The 21,243-nt window shown below is 45.0% G+C and overlaps 1 protein-coding gene across 3 annotated transcripts in view; it reads left to right on the top strand.

The window, feature by feature from the left end:
* Positions 1-21,243, top strand: part of LOC115120570 (microtubule-associated tumor suppressor candidate 2 homolog) — a 105,209-nt gene that overhangs the window by 25,293 nt on the left and 58,673 nt on the right. For all 3 annotated transcript variants that reach the window (XM_065003733.1, XM_065003735.1, XM_065003734.1), the window contains exons 2-4: positions 5,751-7,794; positions 9,042-9,276; positions 20,119-20,349. In XM_065003733.1, coding sequence (XP_064859805.1) covers positions 6,082-7,794; positions 9,042-9,276; positions 20,119-20,349 — 2,179 coding nt within the window. In that variant the 5' untranslated portion in view covers positions 5,751-6,081. The remainder of the gene's footprint in view (positions 1-5,750; positions 7,795-9,041; positions 9,277-20,118; positions 20,350-21,243) is intronic.

The raw sequence follows: 21,243 nt of genomic DNA, 5'->3' as shown, positions 1-21,243 counted from the left end.
ACCATGTTTACGCACAGTTTGTAGCGGTTAAAGTTTTGTATTGCAAATATATAAAAGTAACCTCGTAGCCTTGTACATGAATATACGATGACTTATTCATAACAAAAAAACAGGTAGCTAAATATAATAACGATGCAATTAATGGCTGTTAGTGAGATGAAAGAGAATCGATTTATTTTATCTTTGCATTCTGAGATCTGTCATTTCCATGACCATTGCAGAATAAATTCCTCATCTTTTCTGACTGTGATGGTTTCAATACTCGCGAAGTAGCCTATAGGCCAACAACAAGTTGGGATAGGCTACCATTCGTTTCTTTTAATTGGACTCACATCCCAGTAGTAAATAGAAAAGCTACCGGTATGTTTACGTATTTTGCCCAATGCAAGCCAATCCGAAGTGCTCGAACAGACGGTTCGCCTTTCCATTGACGTTTGTCGACTCCGTCTGAATAGCCTACTGTGACGTAAAATTCATTGAGTAGCCTAGGCATTTAATTTACAAACACAATACATATATCATAACTATTGCAGAATAAATTCCTCACCTTTTCTGACCATGAAGTAGCCTTGCAACAAATTATCATGCGCATCTCTAATTTAATTGGGCCTATTAGATATTCTATTTAACATTTTTGCTCCATGCATCCGAATGGGAGCGCAGTTTAACATACAGTTGAACAGACAGTTGATCTTTTGCATTGAAGTGTGTAAACTACCACTGTAAGTAGGCCTACTGTAGTTTAAAAAAAATCTGAGTAAACCAATATTTCAGAATTTGTGAGCAGTGCAGCATATTTAGTTTCTGAGAAAGTAAATGCAAAACATTTATTGATTTCAAACGATCTGTTTCCAGGTCAAAAATAATTAACATTTTTTTCTGTTTTAGAAACGGTCAGAAGGCCGACAGCAAATGTCTTGGCCTAATTCCAATACTTCCAAAGTATACAGCAAAAATGACGTTATTGTCACCATACAAGGTGAATGATGGGCATTATTGGAGTTTAAATGCTCGTTCACGCTTGTACAGTTTTACAACAGGTCTGTTTTATAACGGGAAAAATGCTTAAATGTTTAGTTTTTTTATGGCCACCACAGCATTTCAAAACTGTCAAACAAGTCAGTTGGATGGATAGTTGGTTTGGCTGGCTAGCTAGCTAACTAGCAGCTGGCTAGCTGGATGCTCTGAGTTCAAGGTTGAGCGGAGAAGCCTAAAGCAAGAGCCAAGAGAGGACACCTGAGATGACAGAGGACGAGCGCAGATGCTCGGGAGTACTACAAGGTTACTTTGGACAATTGTCGACGTACGGTGAGCATAGCTACCCAACTACAGAGACCAGTCATCATTGCTCCGTGTCCAGACCTGTCTGACCCCGTCCCTGACCAAGGCTCCTGAGTCTTTTACCTGGCTGTGACCGACTGATGCTCCCTCCCTCCACACAGACATGAATCACACCATGTCACATGATTCATTTGTTTATTTAATTATTGTTTATTTATTCACATCAGCTCTTAGCTGGCAATGTTGTACACCTTGACGATAAACTAAACCTTAATGTAGCATTCATGAAGCCTTCAAAACACTCTTGTCATAGGAAACACACAATTCTCTTGACATTACACCTCAGCTCTAACAGACCTTTAACACCCCCAGTATGGCAGAGCTGTACAATGCTACAGTGGTACATCCCTCCCTCTCAGGTGACCTGTTCTGTATTGAGTTAAATACCAAAAGGCAGTGGCTCTATATTGGACTCTGTCTCAGGTGTACCTGCTCACCTGTCAGCTAGCGTTCCCACAACTGCAGAGGGCTAATGCATGTTTGATAAGGCCAGTGTGATACACACACACACTCAGGTCTGCAGTCGCCCGTCCAGCCCTAACTCATGCATTAGTAATGAGACAGTCACACTACCTGGCACTGGGAAGAGTCCCCACAGCATCAGTAATACAACTCAGAACAGCAGAGGAAAGAGTCCCCACAGCCCCAGTAATACAACTCAGAACAGCAGAGGGATGAGTCCCCACAGCATCAGTAATACAACTCAGAACAGCAGAGGGATGAGTCCCCACAGCACCAGTAATACAACTCAGAACAGCAGAGGAAAGAGTCCCCACAGCCCCAGTAATACAACTCAGAACAGCAGAGGGAAGAGTCCCCACAGCACCAGTAATACAACTCAGAACAGCAGAGGGATGAGTCCCCACAGCACCAGTAATACAACTCAGAACAGCAGAGGGAAAAGTCCCCACAGCACCAGTAATACAACTCAGAACAGCAGAGGGATGAGTCCCCGCAGCACCAGTAACACAACTCAGAACAGCAGAGGGAAAAGTCCCCACAGCATCAGTAACACAACTCAGAACAGCAGAGGGAAGAGTCCCCGCAGCCCCAGTAATACAACTCAGAACAGCAGAGGGAAGAGTCCCCGCAGCACCAGTAACACAACTCAGAACAGCAGAGGGAAGAGTCCCCACAGCACCAGTAATACAACTCAGAACAGCAGAGGGATGAGTCCCCACAACACCAGTAATACAACTCAGAACAGCAGAGGGATGAGTCCCCGCAGCACCAGTAACACAACTCAGAACAGCAGAGGGATGAGTCCCCGCAGCACCAGTAATACAACTCAGAACAGCAGAGGGATGAGTCCCCACAGCACCAGTAATACAACTCAGAACAGCAGAGGGAAGAGTCCCCACAGCACCAGTAATACAACTCAGAACAGCAGAGGGAAGAGGATGCATGGTTAGACATGATCACTGACTGGATAACAATGCAGTGACTGCAGTCTTCACTTACTGCTACCTGCGTCCCACACATCAGATTAACCGTGATGGCATGACCTCAAAGTGATGGCCTTTAGAATAACCTATTAGCCTGCTGAATGAAGTGGTTAATGCCATCACTGTGCTTTTGAATGGCTTCCTGAATCTTATTTATTCATCCAGGCAAGTCGGTTAAAGATGCGCTATGCAGAAATGAATAATAATAATAAAATAAATGAAGTGTAATGTAGAGTCTTTGTAACATCTAAACCACTGTGAAATATATTTTCTATAACCAAAAATATTGGATTTTCAGCTGTTTTGAAGCTGGTGTACAGAAGTAAAAGACTAAATTTAAATCCGGGAAGCATAGACATAGCGCACATAGAACACGTCTACCGCTTCTTAGACTTTGATGCGAATGACCGATCTATAAATGGCATTTCTATGTGAATTTGGCCAGGCCGCCCAAAAAGTTTTACATATTACAGCTTTAAGAACTACTTATCACTTACCATGACAACCTGACAAGTATTGGGTTGGTTGATGATTTGAGTGTGCAGTAGGTTGTTGTTGGAGTGAATAGGTGTAGAGTTTTATCGAGAACACGCTAGGTAAGGCAGTACTATCGGTTACTCTCACTATGGGATTTCTATTGTCACCGGGCCATTCATTGGTGAAGCACTGTCCTGGATATGAAACTGATCCTTATTATAGCCCCTCTCTTTCTCACTCTGACCCAGATTAACACACACACACACACTGACAGGCAGGTGGGAGTCTTTGAGCCTGTATACCACAAGCTATCTATCTTAGTTTGTGGATATGGAGCTGCAGTTTGTTCCTCGTTTAGACCAAGGTCTCGCATCGTGTTCCCAGAGGACTGCTAGGTAAATGGAGGTTCCTCTCTCTCTCTCTCGCTGCATATCTGTTGTTTACTTGGAAAAAGCAAAGTGACTCCATCTGTTGTTTTCAGTATCTCAGCAAGCGAACACTTTCCCCTTCATAGTTATCATGATCTGGGGTGTGTTCATTCAACAAGTGTTTCTTATTGGACAAGTTCAGGCCGTCCTGGCACGTTTCAGTCCGCCTTCTGATGTTTGGTGCCTAATGAATGCCACCCTGATCTTTTCTGTTTCTCCACTTAGTTCAGTCTGCATTCACCCTCGTACTGTAGAGTTGTGGGCCTCTGGCTCGTCCCAAACGGCACTATAGCAGTTTTCCCCAACTCCAGTCCTCCAGTACCCCAAACAGCACACATTTTAGTTGTAGTCCTCCAGTACCCTAAACAGCACACATTTTAGTTGTAGTCCTCCAGTACCCTAAACAGCACACATTTTAGTTGTAGTCCTCCAGTACCCTAAACAGCACACATTTTAGTTGTAGTTCTCCAGTACCCTAAACAGCACACATTTTAGTTGTAGTTCTCCAGTACCCTAAACAGTTTTAGTTGTAGTTCTCCAGTACCCTAAACAGCACACATTTTAGTTGTAGTCCTCCAGTACCCTAAACAGCACACATTTTAGTTGTAGTCCTCCAGTACCCTAAACAGCACACATTTTAGTTGTAGTTCTCCAGTACCCTAAACAGCACACATTTTAGTTGTAGTTCTCCAGTACCCTAAACAGCACACATTTTAGTTGTAGTTCTCCAGTACCCTAAACAGCACACATTTTAGTTGTAGTTCTCCAGTACCCTAAACAGCACACATTTTAGTTGTAGTCCTCCAGTACCCTAAACAGCACACATTTTAGTTGTAGTCCTCCAGTACCCCCAACAGCACACATTTTAGTTGTAGTCCTCCAGTACCCTAAACAGCACACATTTTAGTTGTAGTCCTCCAGTACCCTAAACAACACACATTTTAGTTGTAGTTCTCCAGTACCCTAAACAGCACACATTTTAGTTGTAGTCCCCCAGACAAACTCACCTGATTCAACTCATTTTGAGGGCTGGATGGTTAGTTGACAAGTTGAATCAGATGTGGTTGGACGGTGCTACAACAGAAATGTGTCCTGTTGAGGGGACTGGAGGACTGAAGTAGGGAAACACTCCCCTACACCACTACCTTTGACCAGAGCCCTATGGGGCCTGCTCAAAAGTAGTGCACTAAAAGGGGAATAGGGTGCCATTGGGATGCACTCCACTGTAGGTCTATGGCCTTTCTAACATTGCTTAAACTTCAACAGAGCTGTTGTTTGTAGCTTTTCAATACTACAGAGACCAACTTGCGTCTTTATTTTCCCTTGGTTATGAGTATCAAAGCCAGTTTCATTAATTACGGACAACATTTCATCCTAAGATGGTTGACCTCATTGGTTTAAATGGCAACAGATTCTTAACGCCATATTAATGACTTTTAGTGGAAAATAGGACGGATTTCTGCGTATTGTAATGCCACCTACTGTATGAACGGCAGGGTATCAGTTGTTTGAAAATCCTTCCAAGAGAAAAAGTTTTTGAATTTGGGATTCAAGCATTACATGATTTTCCACATCATAACTAATTAGGTTATGTTGGTACACTGTGTGCTTTTGTTGAAATGTTTTGTGTTGTGGTGCATTTTTTTGTGGTGTAATATCCAGTTTAATCACTTCCTATGGTTGACCAACAGAGGCCAGCAGAGGTCTCGCTGTCTCTGTCTTTCTGTTTCTTTCTTTCTGTCTCTGTTTCTCTGTTTCTCTGTCTTTCTGTTTCTGTCTTTCTGTCTTTCTGTTTCTCTGTCTTTCTGTCTCTGTTTCTCTCTTTCTGTCTCTTGTTTCTCTGTCTTTCTGTCTCTTGTTTCTCTGTCTTTCTGTTTCTCTGTCTTTCTGTCTCTGTTTCTCTGTCTTTCTGTTTCTCTGTCTTTCTGTCTCTGTCTCTGTTTCTGTCTCTGTTTTATGATACTGTTATGTTAATATCGTAGACACTGTCAAATAAAGTATTTTCAACATAATAACTGTGATATTGATGCCTGTGTTTCCTTGTCGTTGTGTTTTCCAGAGGTTTGCAGAGGAGGAGCCCTGAAGAGTATGGACTCCACTCCAGTGACTGAACTAAAGGGTCAGTTGAAGGGGCCTTAGAATGGGACCACTCCTCACTTCCTCACTTGTCCGAAAGTGCACTTCAATATCTACCTCTCAGTGACTCCTAGGCCTATAGGGACTGCTGACTACTTATCACTGGTATTGCGCTGCTCTGAGTCAGCTTTAATCAATGAAACACCTTGCTCAGTAGACGTCTGCCTACATAGGTAAACAGTTGTAAGCATGGAGTTCTCCGTGGTTTGACCTTGTTTTGAGGTCTTTAGCAGTTAGCGACATCAGCTTTCCCCATGCACTCCCGGAGACCAGAGATGAGTGTGTCTCAGCCCGGGGAACGCGTCCCCGTCGGGGGCATGAATGGCTCCGGAATGAGGCTCCCCCTCCTCCGCACCGGCGACCAAAATGGCAATGCTTTCCCTGTCTCCTCTTCCTCCTCCTCTTCCTCCCCAGACTCCCTGCAGAGTCTGAGCAGCCTGGACGTCGACATGGAATGTGTGATGTCGACCCAAATCAAAATGGCCGCTATCTCACCAGCTGGGGAACTGCCTCAGACTGAGTTCTCTGAATTCAACGACAACTCGGTGTCCATCTACCTGGACGCTGATGAGGACTCCTGGAACGACAACCTGACCCTCGCCATGAGCATTGCTGGGATACGGGAGCATAGCAACGGTAGCCAAGGCGATCTCCATGACAACGTTAGCAGTGTGGCGAGCAACAGCGGTGGGAGAAGGGACTCTTCCGCGGACTCGGCGGCCACAGAGATCCCAGGTGACGAGGGTGATGTTGAAGATGATGAGGAAGGGTTTTTCCTGTCGGTGAGCTCGGACATGGTGATGAGGAGAATCAGCCTGATCGACTCGGAGCGGCTCCCCAGCAGCGGGGTGTCCATCCTGGAGGACTCGGACACGGCCTCCCCCTCCACCACGGCTCCCATCCAGGCTCCACTCTCCGCCCCATTGCCTGACCTCTGTAAGGGCCTTGAGGGGAGGAAGAGACCTCATGCTGGGACCATCACCATGGAACTCCAGAACCTCCAGACCGGGGCTAGCAGCTCACCGGGTCTGCCCGATAGAGAGGCACTTCAGGTGGGGGTGGATCTGCCCGAGGAGGCCTGCACTCTGGATGTTTTCCCCATGGTGGAGGCAGTGGACACCGAGCCTATTGTGGCACTAGAGGTTATTCTCAGTGAGACTATAGTGTCTCCAGATTCTGAAGGCTTCACTGTAGTCTCCCAGACCTTCACCTCAGTACAAGTCTCCAAGGGTGTGGATTTGGCAGTGTCCCCCTTTACAGTTCCCCAGTCTCCAAACAAAGGGTCCAAAGGTGCGAGCCCCGCCTTCCGCAAGACCAAGGAACACCCGTGTGCAACTCGGGTCAAACCGAACGCCGCCATCGCCAAGACAGCGGTCACCACGACATCCAAACCTGGTAGGACCGACGTCAAGAGGTTCCCCAAACCCGACCTGAAGAACGTCAAGTCTAAGGTCATGTCCAGGCCCGCCTCTACAACCAGAACAGCCAATCCGACGCAGGGAAAAACTGCTCCGACCAATGAAAAGAAAGCCCCAGACGGAGTCAAAAGGCAAAGGTCGTCTTTGGGTCAAACTAAAGTAGCTTCGCTGAAGCCAAGCCCCAAACCCAGACCCAATCAAAACACAGAGCCCAGAGTCTCTAACCAATCTGAGAAGAGGAGGAAGGGCACTTTGGTCAATGGCATTCGCTCCACCTCCAGCAGCTCTCTGGGTTCAGAGTTGGCTGTGGATGGGCACCGTTGGACGCCTGGGGAGGGTCTCCCAAATGGAGAAGAGGGTACTACAGGAGTGTGTACTGCAGGAGTGTGTACTGCAGGAGTGTGTACTGCAGGAGTGTGTACTGCAGGAGTGTGTACTACAGGAGTGTGTACTACAGGAGTGTGCACTACAGGAGTGTGCACTACAGATGACACTACAGAGGGAGCAGGGGGTGAGACACCTGTAGAACAAAGGAGAAGCAATGGCACAGTAAGTAGCCCACTGTGTGTGTGTGTGTGTGTGTGGGGGGGGTTATTCTATTACGGCCCTGTTTGAATAGTTTGGTCAAATCTTTCCTTACGTTCCTCCCTCTCTTCCTTGAAAGAATCACTGATCTGCATGTCACATGATATAACACCACACACCAGACTGCCCTCACCCAATTCAACTTGGCCAGATCAGTGATTTCCTCAAGAAGTTAGGAAAGATGTATTTTTAGTATCCACAACAGGGGCTGTTAGTGAACTGACTGAGATTTCCAGTCACCAGGAACATACTGTACTTTATCAGGATGATATGAGGCATGTAGAGAACAAGCCCAAGGCTGGTTCCATCTCTAAACGGTGGGAGCAGTGGTTTTAGGTGAGGGAGTGGCAGTGGTTTGTTGTTTGTATTTTGCCTTGAAATCCATTGACAGGTTTGAACTCTTCCTGTGTTTGTGAGTGGCGTGATTAAGTAGTTCCTCAGGCAAGTCTGTCTGTGAGCATGTCATCACATGATTTAACTATGTTGTTAGTCAGGCTTCAGTAATCCATGGCTAAAGGAGGGCTTTGGGTTTAAATGTCAACTGTATCATTCACTGCAGTATAATGCTGAACATTGAATCAGTGTTGGGGTTCTGTTGAATGACAGCATGAGTCAAATCATTTTTTGTGTGGAATGTCTTGACATCTGCGGGTGTGTGTGACACGTCGGTTGTTGAATGTTCCGCCACATTCTATTCTCAGATTGAACCAGTCCTCAGAACAGATGTGTTTCTCAGACACTTCTCCTATGAAGGCAAAAGCCATTTGTCAAACTGTTCTGAATAGCGTAAGAATAGTCTGAACGTTTATAGTAGTCCAGTCTTTTCTTTGAAAACTCGCCTGCAAACTCACTCCATATGTGCCCTGTGTTTACAGAAGACGAAAGAGGGGGAGGAAAGGGGGGAGGAAAGAGGGGGAGGAAATAAAGAGGGAGGGAATAAAGAGGGAGAGAAACTGGTCCCAGCAGTGAATCCCAGAGGGAATGTAGTACAATAGCAACTTTTTTACCTCAGAGTTCCAGCCTACTCCTATTTCCTCTCTCGCTCTCTCTCTCTCTCCTCCCCCTCCTTCTCACTCCTCCTGCCTGTGTGCTTCTACTTCCACATTTCTGCCTACGACTCTGGAATGGCCAACACCATGGTCTCGGTGCGCAGCTCCGAGCTGGGCCCCATGGGCTGGGACGCGGTAACTAAACGACAGCTCTTTCTGCAGAAGGTCTCCTCCAAGCTGGGGCCCTCATCGGTCAGACAGCTGCCCCAGGTCAAGGGCAGGGGGGCCGGGGGAGCGAGCAACACCGGGGGACCCTCCCTGTCTCCCACCTCTCCAGCTCCAGTAGGAGGGAGTTTTGGCTCCAGGCTGCCCCCTCCCGCTCCTCCTACGACGGGGAAGGACGGCCAGACCACTGGGAGTGTGTCTCCACCGAGAGGACGACCAAGTCAGACAGCTGGTGACTACACACACACACACACACACACACACACACACACACACACACACACACATCTTTCTGTGTGTCAGCAACTTGATAAAGTGTATAAATGACAAAGTGTAGAAAAGACATTGCTGTGTGTGTAGAGACTTGAAACTGTGTGTGAGAGAATGTGTGTGTGTGTGAGCGCGTGTGAGTGAATGTGTGTGAGTGAGGTGTAGTGGAATGTGAAAGGCATTCTCAGCTCTGCAGTGTCAGCCTGCTCATTTCCTGCTGCTGCTGCAGAGATGAGGGCACTTAAACACACTCTGGTTTGGGTAAACAAGACACACACTCGTACGCATCACACACACGCACGCTCCATACACACACACACACACACACAATCAATACAGATCAGAACAAGACAATCAGACAGAAACAAACACATGGAGCAACAGAGAGATTGTGTGTGTGGATGTGTTTAACCAGAAGTTTCCACAAGAATAGTAAACAAACAAACAAAATTTTGTTGGTCCCCACAAGGTCAAATGCTATTTCTATGGGGTTTAGGTTAGAATTAGTGTTAGGGTTAGAATTAGAGGTTGACTGATTAATCGGCATGGCTGATTTCAAGGTTTCATAACAATCGGTAATTGTCATTTTTGGACGCCGATTACTGCATATTTAGTTAAAATAAATTAATGTTAGCAGGCAACATTAACTAGGGAAATTGACACTTCTCTTGCGTTCTGTGCAAGCAGAGTTGGGGTATATGCAGCAGTTTGGGCCGCCTGGCTCGTTGCGAACTGTGTGAAGACCATTTATTCCTAACAAAAACCGTAATTAATTTGCCAGATTTGTACATAATTATGACATAACATTGAAGGTTGTGCAATGTAAAAGCAATATTTAGACTTATTGATGCCACCCGTTTGATAAAATACAGAACGGTCCCGTATTTCACTGAAAGAATAAACGTTTTGTTTTCGAAATGATAGTTTCCGGATTTGACCATATTAATGATCAAAGGCTCCTATTTCTGTGTGTTATGTTATAGTTAAGTCTATGATTTGATAGACTGCTCTGACTGAGTGGTGGTAGGCAGCAGCAGGCTCGTAAGCGTTCATTCAAACAGCGTTCCTGCGTTTGCCAGCAGCTCTTAGCAATGCTTGACGCACAGCGCTGTTTATGACTTCAAGCCTATCAACTCCTGAGATTAGGCTGGCAATACTAAAGTGCCTATAAGAACATCCAATAGTCAAAGGTATATGAAATACATATGGTATAGAGAGAAATAGTCCTATAATTACTATAATAACTACAACCTAAAACTTCTTAAATGGGAATATTGAAGACTCATGTTAAAAGGAACCACCAGCTTTCATATGTTCTCATGTTCTGACCAAGGAACTTAAACATTTTTTACATGCACATATTGCACTTTTACTTTCTTCTCCAACACTGTTTTTGCATTATTTAAACCAAATTGAACATGTTTCACTATTTATTTGAGACTTATTTATGTATTATATTAAGTTAAAATTAAAGTGTTCATTCAGCATTGTTGAATGAGTAATTGTCATTATTACAAATATATATAATCCGGCCGATTTTAATCGGTATCGGCTTTTTTGGTCCTCCAATAATCGGTATCGGCGTTGAAAAATCATAATCGGTCGACCTCCAGTTAGAATTAAGTTTAGGGTTAGGAGCTATGGTTAGTTTTAGGGTTAGAAGCTAGTGTTAGGTTTAGGGTTAAGGTACGGGTTAGGGGTTAAGGAAAATAGGAATGGGACTGAATTGTATGTCCCCCACAAGGTTAGCTGCGCAAGAGTGTGTGTGTCGATCTCCAGACTGTGTGTTTCTGCTTGGGTCTGTCTCAGTTCTGCACAGAGTTACATAAGATAACTCTCTCTCTCTCTATTTTCATCTCACTCTCTCTCTCATCATGTTCCCTCACCACATGTAACCTACTGCATCTTTTAAAAGCCATTTAAAATGGGAGACTGACTGACTGTGTGCTGTGCTTGTGACCATGCGTGTCTGCGGTCTAATTTTACTCTAACTTCCCTCTGTGTCCTCTCAGAGGAAGTCGAAAAGCATATGCAACCCTCTCGCTCTCTCCTTCTTCCTTCTTTCGGGTCCTCTCTTCCTTCTGCCAGAGTGGTTGGATCCAATGTTTGATTCTCTGTCACCATACACACAAAAGGCTTTTCTTGTGTGAGGAAATTGAGACTACTGTTAGCGTGACGTGGGTCATTGGGAATAAGTCCCAAATGCCACCCTATTCCCTATATAGTGCACTGCTTTTGACAAAAGCCATATGAGCCCTGATAAAAAGTAGTCCACTACATAGGGAATAGTGTGTCTTTTGGGACGTAGTCTTAGTTACGCGAGACATCAACATGTTGTCTTCCATCTAGTCTTCAGACGTAGAAAATGTACGCCTTTCCTACCACTTCTCAGTGTTTGGTAATCAGACGTAGAAAATGTACGCCTTTCCTACCACTTCTCAGTGTTTGGTAATCAGACGTAGAAAATGTACGCCTTTCCTCCCACTTCTCAGTGTTTGGTAATCAGACGTAGAAAATGTACGCCTTTCCTACCACTTCTCAGTGTTTGGTAATCAGACGTAGAAAATGTACGCCTTTCCTACCACTTCTCAGTGTTTGGTAATCAGACGTAGAAAATGTACGCCTTTCCTACCACTTCTCAGTGTTTGGTAATCAGACGTAGAAAATGTACGCCTTTCCTACCACTTCTCAGTGTTTGGTAATCAGACGTAGAAAATGTACGCCTTTCCTACCACTTCTCAGTGTTTGGTAATCAGACATACCTTATTCAGTCACGTAACGCACTCTGCATCTTCATTCAACAGGGTTTTCAGTACATGTATCTTAAGCCATCCCTTTAAATACGCTGTATCTTTGATTTAGAATTCTGTTGACCGACTCACTAGAATATGTGGAGAGAACAGGTTCAGAATATTAGGGATCAATGAAAGAAAGCCATCTAAATGAATGCATTTTCATCTCTGTTTTACATTTACATTTTAGTCATTCAGCAGATGCTTTTATCCAGAGTGACTTACAGGAGCAATTAGGGTTACGTGCCTTGCTCAAGGGCACATCGGCGGATTTTTCATGTAGTCGGGACAGGGATTCGAACCAGCGACCTTTCGGTTAATGGCCCAACGCTCTTAATCCCTAGGCTACCTGCCACCCTCTTTTAGCACCAATTGGCAGGTTTAAAAATAGTCTGATTTCGTCAGTTATTTAGGGTTAAGAAAGTATTTGAGTCATAAAACAGGTTTGGAGAGCCTTTAATCAAAAATACTGTGGTTTGATTCATCCTGAAAATTGCCACTTTCAGTTTGTCAAACCATGGTAATGTTGCAAGATTAGTGTCTATAGAATTATAACAGGGAGAATAATGTACAATAGTAGGCTATAGCCTCACCTATTGCCTGCACTAACCATCAGGTTGTAACTGTTGCTGCTTGGGCTGCACTCCGCTCCGTAACAGTTTAGTTAGCCTACGTGTAAAAACTAATTAGATCAACTGATACTAATGATCCACAGCAACCATACGGACGAGACGCCGTTTACAGAGGAGGAAAGGGAATGTAAAGGAAACAATGGAATGATAATATAGGCTATACCACCTGAAGGGAACTAACAGTACATTGGCCGTTGAATATGTGTGGTTATTAGTCCTACTGATGGTTGATACTGATAGTGGATAATACACTGCTCAAAAAAATAAAGGGAACACTTAAACAACACAATGTAACTCCAAGTCAATCACACTTCTGTGAAATCAAACGGTCCACTTAGGAAGCAACACTGATTGACAATAAATGTCACATGCTGTTGTGCAAATGGAATAGACAACAGGTGGAAATTATAGGAATTTAGCAAGACACCCCCAATAAAGGAGTGGTTCTGCAGGTGGGGACCACAGACCACTTCTCAGTTCCTATGCTTCCTGGCTGATGTTTTGGTCACTTTTGAATGCTGGCGGTGCTTTCACTCTAGTGGTACAACACACACACATGGCTCAGGTAGTGCAGCTCATCCAGGATGGCACATCAATGCGAGATGTGGCAAGAAGGTTTGCTGTGTCTGTCAGCGTAGTGTCCAGAGCATGGAGGCGCTACCAGGAGAGAGGCCAGTACATCAGGAGACGTGGAGGAGGCCGTAGGAGGGCAACAACCCAGCAGTAGGACCACTACCTCCGCCTTTGTGCAAGGAGGAGCACTGCCAGAGCCCTGCAAAATGACCTCCAGCAGGCCACAAATGTGCATGTGTCTGCTCAAACGGTCAGAAACGGACTCCATGAGGGTGGTATGAGGGCCCGACGTCCACAGGTGGTGGTTGTGCTTACAGCCCAACACCGTGCAGGACGTTTGGCATTTGCCAGAGAACACCAAGATTGGCAAATTCGCCACTGGCGCCCTGTGCTCTTCACAGATGAAAGCAGGTTCACACTGAGCACATGTGACAGTCTGGAGACGCCGTGGAGAACGTTCTGCTGCCTGCAACATCCTCCAGCATGACCGGTTTGGCGGTGGGTCAGTCATGGTGTGGGGTGGCGTTTCTTTGGGTGGCCGCACAGCCCCCCATGTGCTCGCCAGAGGTAAGCCTGACTGCCATTAGGTACTGAGATGAGATCCTCAGACCCCTTGTGAGACCATATGCTGGTGTGGTTGGCCCTGGGTTCCTCCTAATGCAAGACAATGCTAGACCTCATGTGGCTGGAGTGTGTCAGCAGTTCCTGCAAGAGGAAGGCATTGATGCTATGGACTGGCCCGCCCATTCCCCAGACCTGAATCCAATTGAGCACATCTAGGACATCATGTCTCGCTCCATCCACCAACGCCACGTTGCACCACAGACTGTCCAGGAGTTGGCGGATGCTTTAGTCCAGGTCTGGGAGGAGATCCTTCAGGAGACCATCCGCCACCTCATCAGGTGCATGCACAGGCGTTGTAGGGAGGTCATACAGGCACGTGGAGGCCACACACACTACTGAGCCTCATTTTGACTTGTTTTAAGGACATTACATCAAAGTTGGATCAGCCTGTAGTGTGGTTTTCCACTTTAATTTTGAGTGTGACTCCAAATCCAGACCTCCATGGGTTGATAAATTTGATTTCCATTGATAATTTTTGTGTGATTTTTGTTGTCAGCACATTCAACTATGTAAAGAAAAAGTATTTAATAAGAATATTTAATTCATTCAGATCTAGGATGTGTTATTTTAGTGTTCCCTTTATTTTTTTGAGCAGTGTATGTAACATGATAGAAGTCGGGGTAGCCTATAATTAAGACATTCGAGAGTAACCATCCCTCAAAGTTAAAATGCGGTACAATTCAAATTCGTAATAATGCCAAACCATTTCATAAACTTTACTGTGGGGAAAGTTGATTTGTTGATAATGCTTCAGGTTGCTGCCAAATGACTGGTTTAACGTTTGTCTCCAGCGACTATAATGTCAAATGGATCTAAAAACAAGTCTCTTTACAATCCCCTGATCCAAACGGATGACTCATTTACCTAGCTCTTATTGATAGCTCTTATCAAGTTGTAAATGACAATGTATGGAGAATGGTGTTATTTCTGTCTGAAAAAAGAAAGTAGAGTCTTTTTCCACTTGGAACGGGTAGGTAGCCATTCATGGTTTCCTTGCAGGTAAAGATGGTCAAATTATGAGGGAATTAAGTCACGGTCAGAATAAATCATATCTGTAGACACTCCTCCACACCTTCATTCATTATGAGGGAATTAAGTCAAGATCAGAATACATCATATCTGTAGACACGCCTCCTCCACACCTTCATTCATTATGAGGGAATTAAGTCAAGGTCAGAATACATCATATCTGTAGACACGCCTCCTCCACACCTTCATTCATTATGAGGGAATTAAGTCCAGGTCAGAATACATCATATCTGTAGACCCACCACCTTCATTAATTCAAGCTCCATCCCCAATGAATAGCAGGTGAATAGAATGCTATTCTGATGCTTAGGTTTAAGGTCAATATATGCATGGAGAGAAAAGTGCATGAAAAAAGGAATTGCGTTCCATTTACACACGTTTAACCCGGGTCGGGATTCCTCCACAATAGCCTGTCTGTAATTTAACTATTTGTTCCCATAACCGCTAGGCTGCAGTGTGTGATATGGGACAGTTGGGATTCGGGCGCGGATTGGATCTGAGGGTGTGTGTGTGGAAGAATGAATCTATCAGAGAACCAGATCTGCGTCTTGTCAGAAAAGGTCAAATTCTGAGCGGACAATAGTTTCCTTGTTTCTGAAAAACGGTGCCAAATTTGACCCCGAACTCTGGCCATGTTGAAAAGGCGTCTTTGAGAAGCACATTCAGAAACCTTCTCCACCCAAATAAGAGTTCAAAGGCTGTCTGTTACTCATTCACCATCATTTGTTTCAAATCCAATCAAATGTTATTGGTCACATATACGTGTTAAGCAGATGTTATTGCGGGTGTAGCGAAATGCTTGTGTTTGTTTCTAGCTCCGACAGTGCAGTAATATCTAACAAGTAATATCTAACAATTTCGCTACAATACACAAAACTAAGTAAAGTAAAGGAAATAAGAATATATCAATATTTGGACGAGCTATGTCAGAGCAGCATAGACTAAAATACAGTATATATACAGTGTATATACATATGAGATGAGTAATACAAAATATGTAAACATTATTAAACTAGTGTTTCATTTATGGCCAGTGATTTCAAGTCTATGTATATAGGCAGCAGCCTCTAATGTGCTAGTGATGGCTATTTAACAGTCTGATGACCTTGAGATAGAATCTGTTTTTCAGTCTCTCAGTCCCAGCGTTGATGCACCTGTACTGACCTGGCCTTCTGGATGATAGCGGGGTGAACAGGCAGTGGCTCGGTGGTTGTTGTCCTTGATGATCTTTATGGCCTTCCTGTGGCATCAGGTGCTGTAGTTGTCCTGGAGGGCAGGTAGTTTGCCCCCCGGTGATGCGTTGGGCAGACCGCACCACCCCCTGGAGTGCCCTGTGATTGCGGGCGGTGCAGTTCAAATCAAACTTTATTTGTCACATGCGCTGAATACAAGTGTAGAACTTACTGTGAAATGCTTACTTACAAGCCCTTAACCAACAGTGCAGTTCAAGAGGAGTTAAGAAAATATTTACCAAATAAAATAAAGTAAAAAGTTGAAAAAAGTCCAAATAAAAATAACACTATAACAACAGTAACAAGGCTATATACAGGAGGTACCGAGTCAGTGTGCGGGGGTACAGGTTAGAGGTCATTTGTACATGGGGGTGAAGTGACTATGCATAGATAATAAACAGCGAGTTGCAGCAGTGTACAAAACAAATGGGGGGGGTCAATGTACATCGTCTGGTGGCCATTTGATTCATTGTTCAGCAGTCCTATGGCTTGGGGATAGAAGCTGTTAAGGAGCCTTTTGGTCCTAGACTTGGCCCTCCGGTACCGCTTGCCGTTCGGTAGCAGAGAAAACAGTCTATGACTTGGGTGACTGGAGTCTCAATTTTATGGACTTTCCTCTGACACGCCTATTATATAGGTCCTGGATTGCAGGAAGCTTGGCTCCAGTAATGTACTGGGCCGTTCGCACTAGCCTCTGTAGCACCTTACGTTCAGATGCTGAGTAGTTGCCATACCAGGCGGTGACGCAACCGGTCAGGATACTCTCGATGGTGCAACTGTAGAACTTTTTGAGGATCTGGGGACCCATGCCAAATCTTTTCAGTCTCCTGAGGGGGAAAAGGTTTTGTCGTTCCCTCTTCACAACTGTCTTGGTGTGTTTGGACCATGATGGTTTGTTGGTGATGTGGACACCAAGGAACTTGAAACTCTCGACCCGCTCCACTACAGCCCCATCGATATTCATGGGGGCCTGTTCAGCCCGCCTTTTCCTGTAGTCCACGATCAGCTCATTTGTCTTGCTCACATTGAGGGAGAGGTTGTTGTCCTGGCACCACACTGCCAGTTGGTTTGGTGTAAAACAAAAAAACTGCCATTACCAGGAGGTGATACAGCCTGATGCTCTCAATTCTGTATCTGTAAAAGTTTGAGAGGGTTTTAGGTGCCAAGCCAAAACAAAATCAGCCTCCTGAGTTTGAAGAGGCGATGTTGCCCTACACCACATTGTCTGTGTGGTTGGACCATTTCAGTTTGTCAGTACGCCCAGGAACTTGAATCTTTCCACCTTCTCCACTGCTGTCCCTTCTATGTGGATTGGGGGGTGCTCCCTCTGCTGTTTCCTGAAGTCCACGATCATCTCCTTTGTTTTGTTGACGTTGAATGAGAGGTTATTTTCCTGGCACCACAGTCCCAGAGCCCTCACCGGTCTCGTCGTTGTTGGTAATCAAGCCCACTACTGTTGTGTCGTCTCCAAACTTGATGATTGCGTAGGAGGCGTGCTTGGCCTAATGTCTTATGTGGTTACTGAGGCAACATGCTTGTGTTCAAAGACATGCTTGTGCTTGTGTTCATTTTTTACCTTGTTGTAAACACTCACGGCAAGGTGAACACACAACTCCTAACGTTGCCTAGGTAACATATATGTGTATCTTCCTAAGACATTCAGGCAACCAACGCACAGCTAGCTATAAGTTCTCAATTATACACGGAGTATACAAAACATTAGGCTCTTTCCATGACAGACTGACCCAAATGAAAGCTATGATCCCTTATTGCTATCACTTGTTAAATCCACTTCAATCAGTGTAGATGAAGGATTTTAAACCTTGAGACATGGATTGTGAATGTGTGCCATTCAGAGGGTGAATGGGCAAGACAAAATATTTGAGTGCCTTTGAACGGGGGGTTTGGTAGTAGGTGCCAGACGCAGTGGTTTGTGTTAAGAACTGCAGCGCTGCTGGGTTTTTCACGCTCTAAAGTTTTCCCGTGAGTATTAAGAATGGTCCACCACCCAAAGGACATCCAGTCAACTTGACACAACTGTGGAACGCTTAGGAGTCAACATGGGCCACCATCCCTGTTGAATGCTTTCAACACCTTGTACTGTAGAGGATGAATCGAGGCTGTTCTGGGGGCAAAGGGGAGGGGTGCCTACTCTATATTAGGAAGGTGTTCCTAGTGTTTGGTATACTGAGTGTATAATACAGTATGTATTTGCTGTCAAAGGGCTATTTGGTGGTACTGCAGTAACTAAAACTGTACACAGGAGGTCTATTCAGTCATGTTACTGTACTATCCAACAGCTTGAGCCAGACATTTCCTGTACACACAGATCCAGGACCAGCTTGCCCTGCTCCAGTCCTAACCCTGACCATCATGAGGGAAAACGTCAAACTGACCGCACAGTAGATCATTGTTATCCTACTACTAATCTCTACACAGCAGTGCTCTTCCTCTCTTTCCTGTCTCTGATGAGCAAAGCCGATGGTGACGAAACCCACAGGTCCACTCAGGGCGTTGTCCTGGATACACATGTACACATCCTTGAGTTTTAACACACACAAACAACGTCTCTGCTATTGTCTCTCTCACACACTCTGTCTCTCTCTCACACACACACACACACACACACACACACACACAGGGCAGTGGTGTGAAAAAGGAAGAGCCATAGGGCCTTGGGGAGGTGTTCCTACTGATAGTGAAGCATGTTTGATTAAGTATGGGAAAAATCAAAAGGGGAGGAGGAGGTGTTGTAAGTTCCCACCAAGCCCTCCCCTAAGCTGGAGAACATCCCAGGGGTTACCAGACCTGGGTCAAGTTAAACTACAGTATTTGGCTCCGTGGGTCATGGACAGACATTGTACCAGACATTGGTCAAATGAATATGTCAAAAAGTATTTGCGTTGTGCGTGTGATTCATCTTGTGTGGGCGCTAAACCCAAACGCAGCTCTAGTATCTGGAATAGCCTGTAAGATCCAGGGTCCTGTTCACTTTCAGCTAATAGAAACTATTTCAAACAGAGTGAAACAGGAAAGTACTTTATTAACTTGTACCGTAAGACTAAGAATTTAACCTTTTTAACCTTAACTAGTCACGTTGCCAAATGTGTTGTTACGTTGTGGCCCACTGAACATGACCCAGGTCTGAGGTGTAAGACTAGCCATGTATCCAGATAGTTCATGTTATTATACGGTGCTGCTAGCGTCACTGCAGTTTATTATGTTCAGGAGACGCGGCCCAGTCACTACATGGTGCTCTGTTACAGTATTCAGCAACACTACAGGAACACTATAGGAACATAACCCCTCCTCTCTGTGAAAGACCAACCCTGTTCTATTTCAGAACCTTTGACTAGAGGTCACAAACCTCATTCACCTCACACTGGAGACAAATCTCTGCACCCTAACGTGTGTGTGAGAGAGAGAGCTTGTCTAAAACTTGCTGATTTGTCTGTATATATCCATCAATGTCACCCTACAGTATGTCCACGTACTTTGTGCTGATATGGGCTCTTCTCTATACGTCTCTCTGTATGTACTCAGTGCCAGAGGGGGTTTTCTCTCTCACTCCCTGTCTCTCTCCTATTCATCCTTCCTCTGCTAGCTCAGCTGTGTCACTAGATAAATAAATATGTATCTTCTAGTAGGGCATATTTATACTCACACACACACCCTGACTAGTGGTATATGTGTTCTGCAGATGCTGAGGAAGCCTTGATCATAAAGGCAAAACTGATCCTAAATCAGCATTCTTATAAATACTGCCCCTGATCTTTGTATTGATACGATACTGATGTCTTGTGTTAGAATCTTCATTGTACGGACATATTGATATTATGGACATTGATTCATACTGATACAGATGTGAATACTTCTCCCAATACCTGAAACTGATGAACCCTGTTGGTCCTACATTTCCCAGGTATCCCCAAGCCACGTGTCACAGACAGACCCTCTGGATTGCCTGGGCCTACTGTGGTGACCTCTAACCCAAAGCCATCCGTCAACCAGGGGTTAGGTGCTGCTCGCCCTTCGGCTGCTGCCACCGCCGTGTCCAAACTGCCCGTGAAGAACCTACCCACAAGCCTTAGCTCCTCTTCTCTGGGCAGCGCCGCCAGCGAGAGTAACGGATCTTCAGCAGCCCCCAGCAAACGTGAGACTGACTGACTGTGTGTGTGTATGTGTGCATTGAGTTATTCTTCCTACATTGCGGCACCACAGAAGGTCTTCACACAACACACTCAGTGTGCAAGCAGTGGTTTTCATTGGTGTGGTCTTCCTGTTGCTGGTGATTCACATCCTCCTCTTGCCACTAGCACACACACACACACACACACACACACACACACACACACACGCTCTCGACAATTCCATGAGTCTCCCCTGCCATTTGACTCTGAAGAGAATGTCCATGTGAATCTGGCCCCTCATTGCATTGGCATTCCTGCTTTCTCTATCGAGGTCAGAGTTCACATCTGCCCAGGCTCTGTGTGTGTGTGATCAGAGAGGGGACAGGGTACTCTCCTGACCCACATATCCAGGGGGCTTTGTCTGGACGGCATCATAAACCTCTGGATTACATCTGGTCCTCCTCTCTATATCTACTGTAGCTGCTGGAGAGGTGGTGGTTGTGTGTTGAGGAAGATGGAGGTGTGAGTGGAGAAGGGTGAGGACTGACTCTTACTCACACACATTTATTTAACTCATTTCAGGGAGTAAATATTAGTTTCCAGAAAGTCTACATGCTTATTGTACAGACCTGCTGTAGTCTGCTGTCAGGACTGATTTAATGTCCCTAGAGGTGTTATTCAGCTCCCCCACAGTGTTGGCTTGCTACACTGAACCACTCAACACTGGATAATGTATAGTTGCCGTGTCTCAGTTTATCAGGAAATCTATATTGAAATGAACACACAACACGTTGAACGTGTAGAGTTTGAGAGTGAGGTTTCTATTACTATCTAATAGTTTCATGTGATACGTCTGAACAATACTATCAACAGCATCACATGACCTCCCTGTGTGACTTGGTCTAAATGGGGATAGG

Source organism: Oncorhynchus nerka, linkage group LG18 (genome assembly GCF_034236695.1).
Source record: "Oncorhynchus nerka isolate Pitt River linkage group LG18, Oner_Uvic_2.0, whole genome shotgun sequence".
In the NCBI taxonomy this organism is placed as follows: Eukaryota; Metazoa; Chordata; class Actinopteri; order Salmoniformes; family Salmonidae; genus Oncorhynchus; species Oncorhynchus nerka.
The sequence above is the reverse complement of the archived record's forward strand: the minus strand, read 5'-3'. Positions and strand labels throughout refer to the sequence as shown.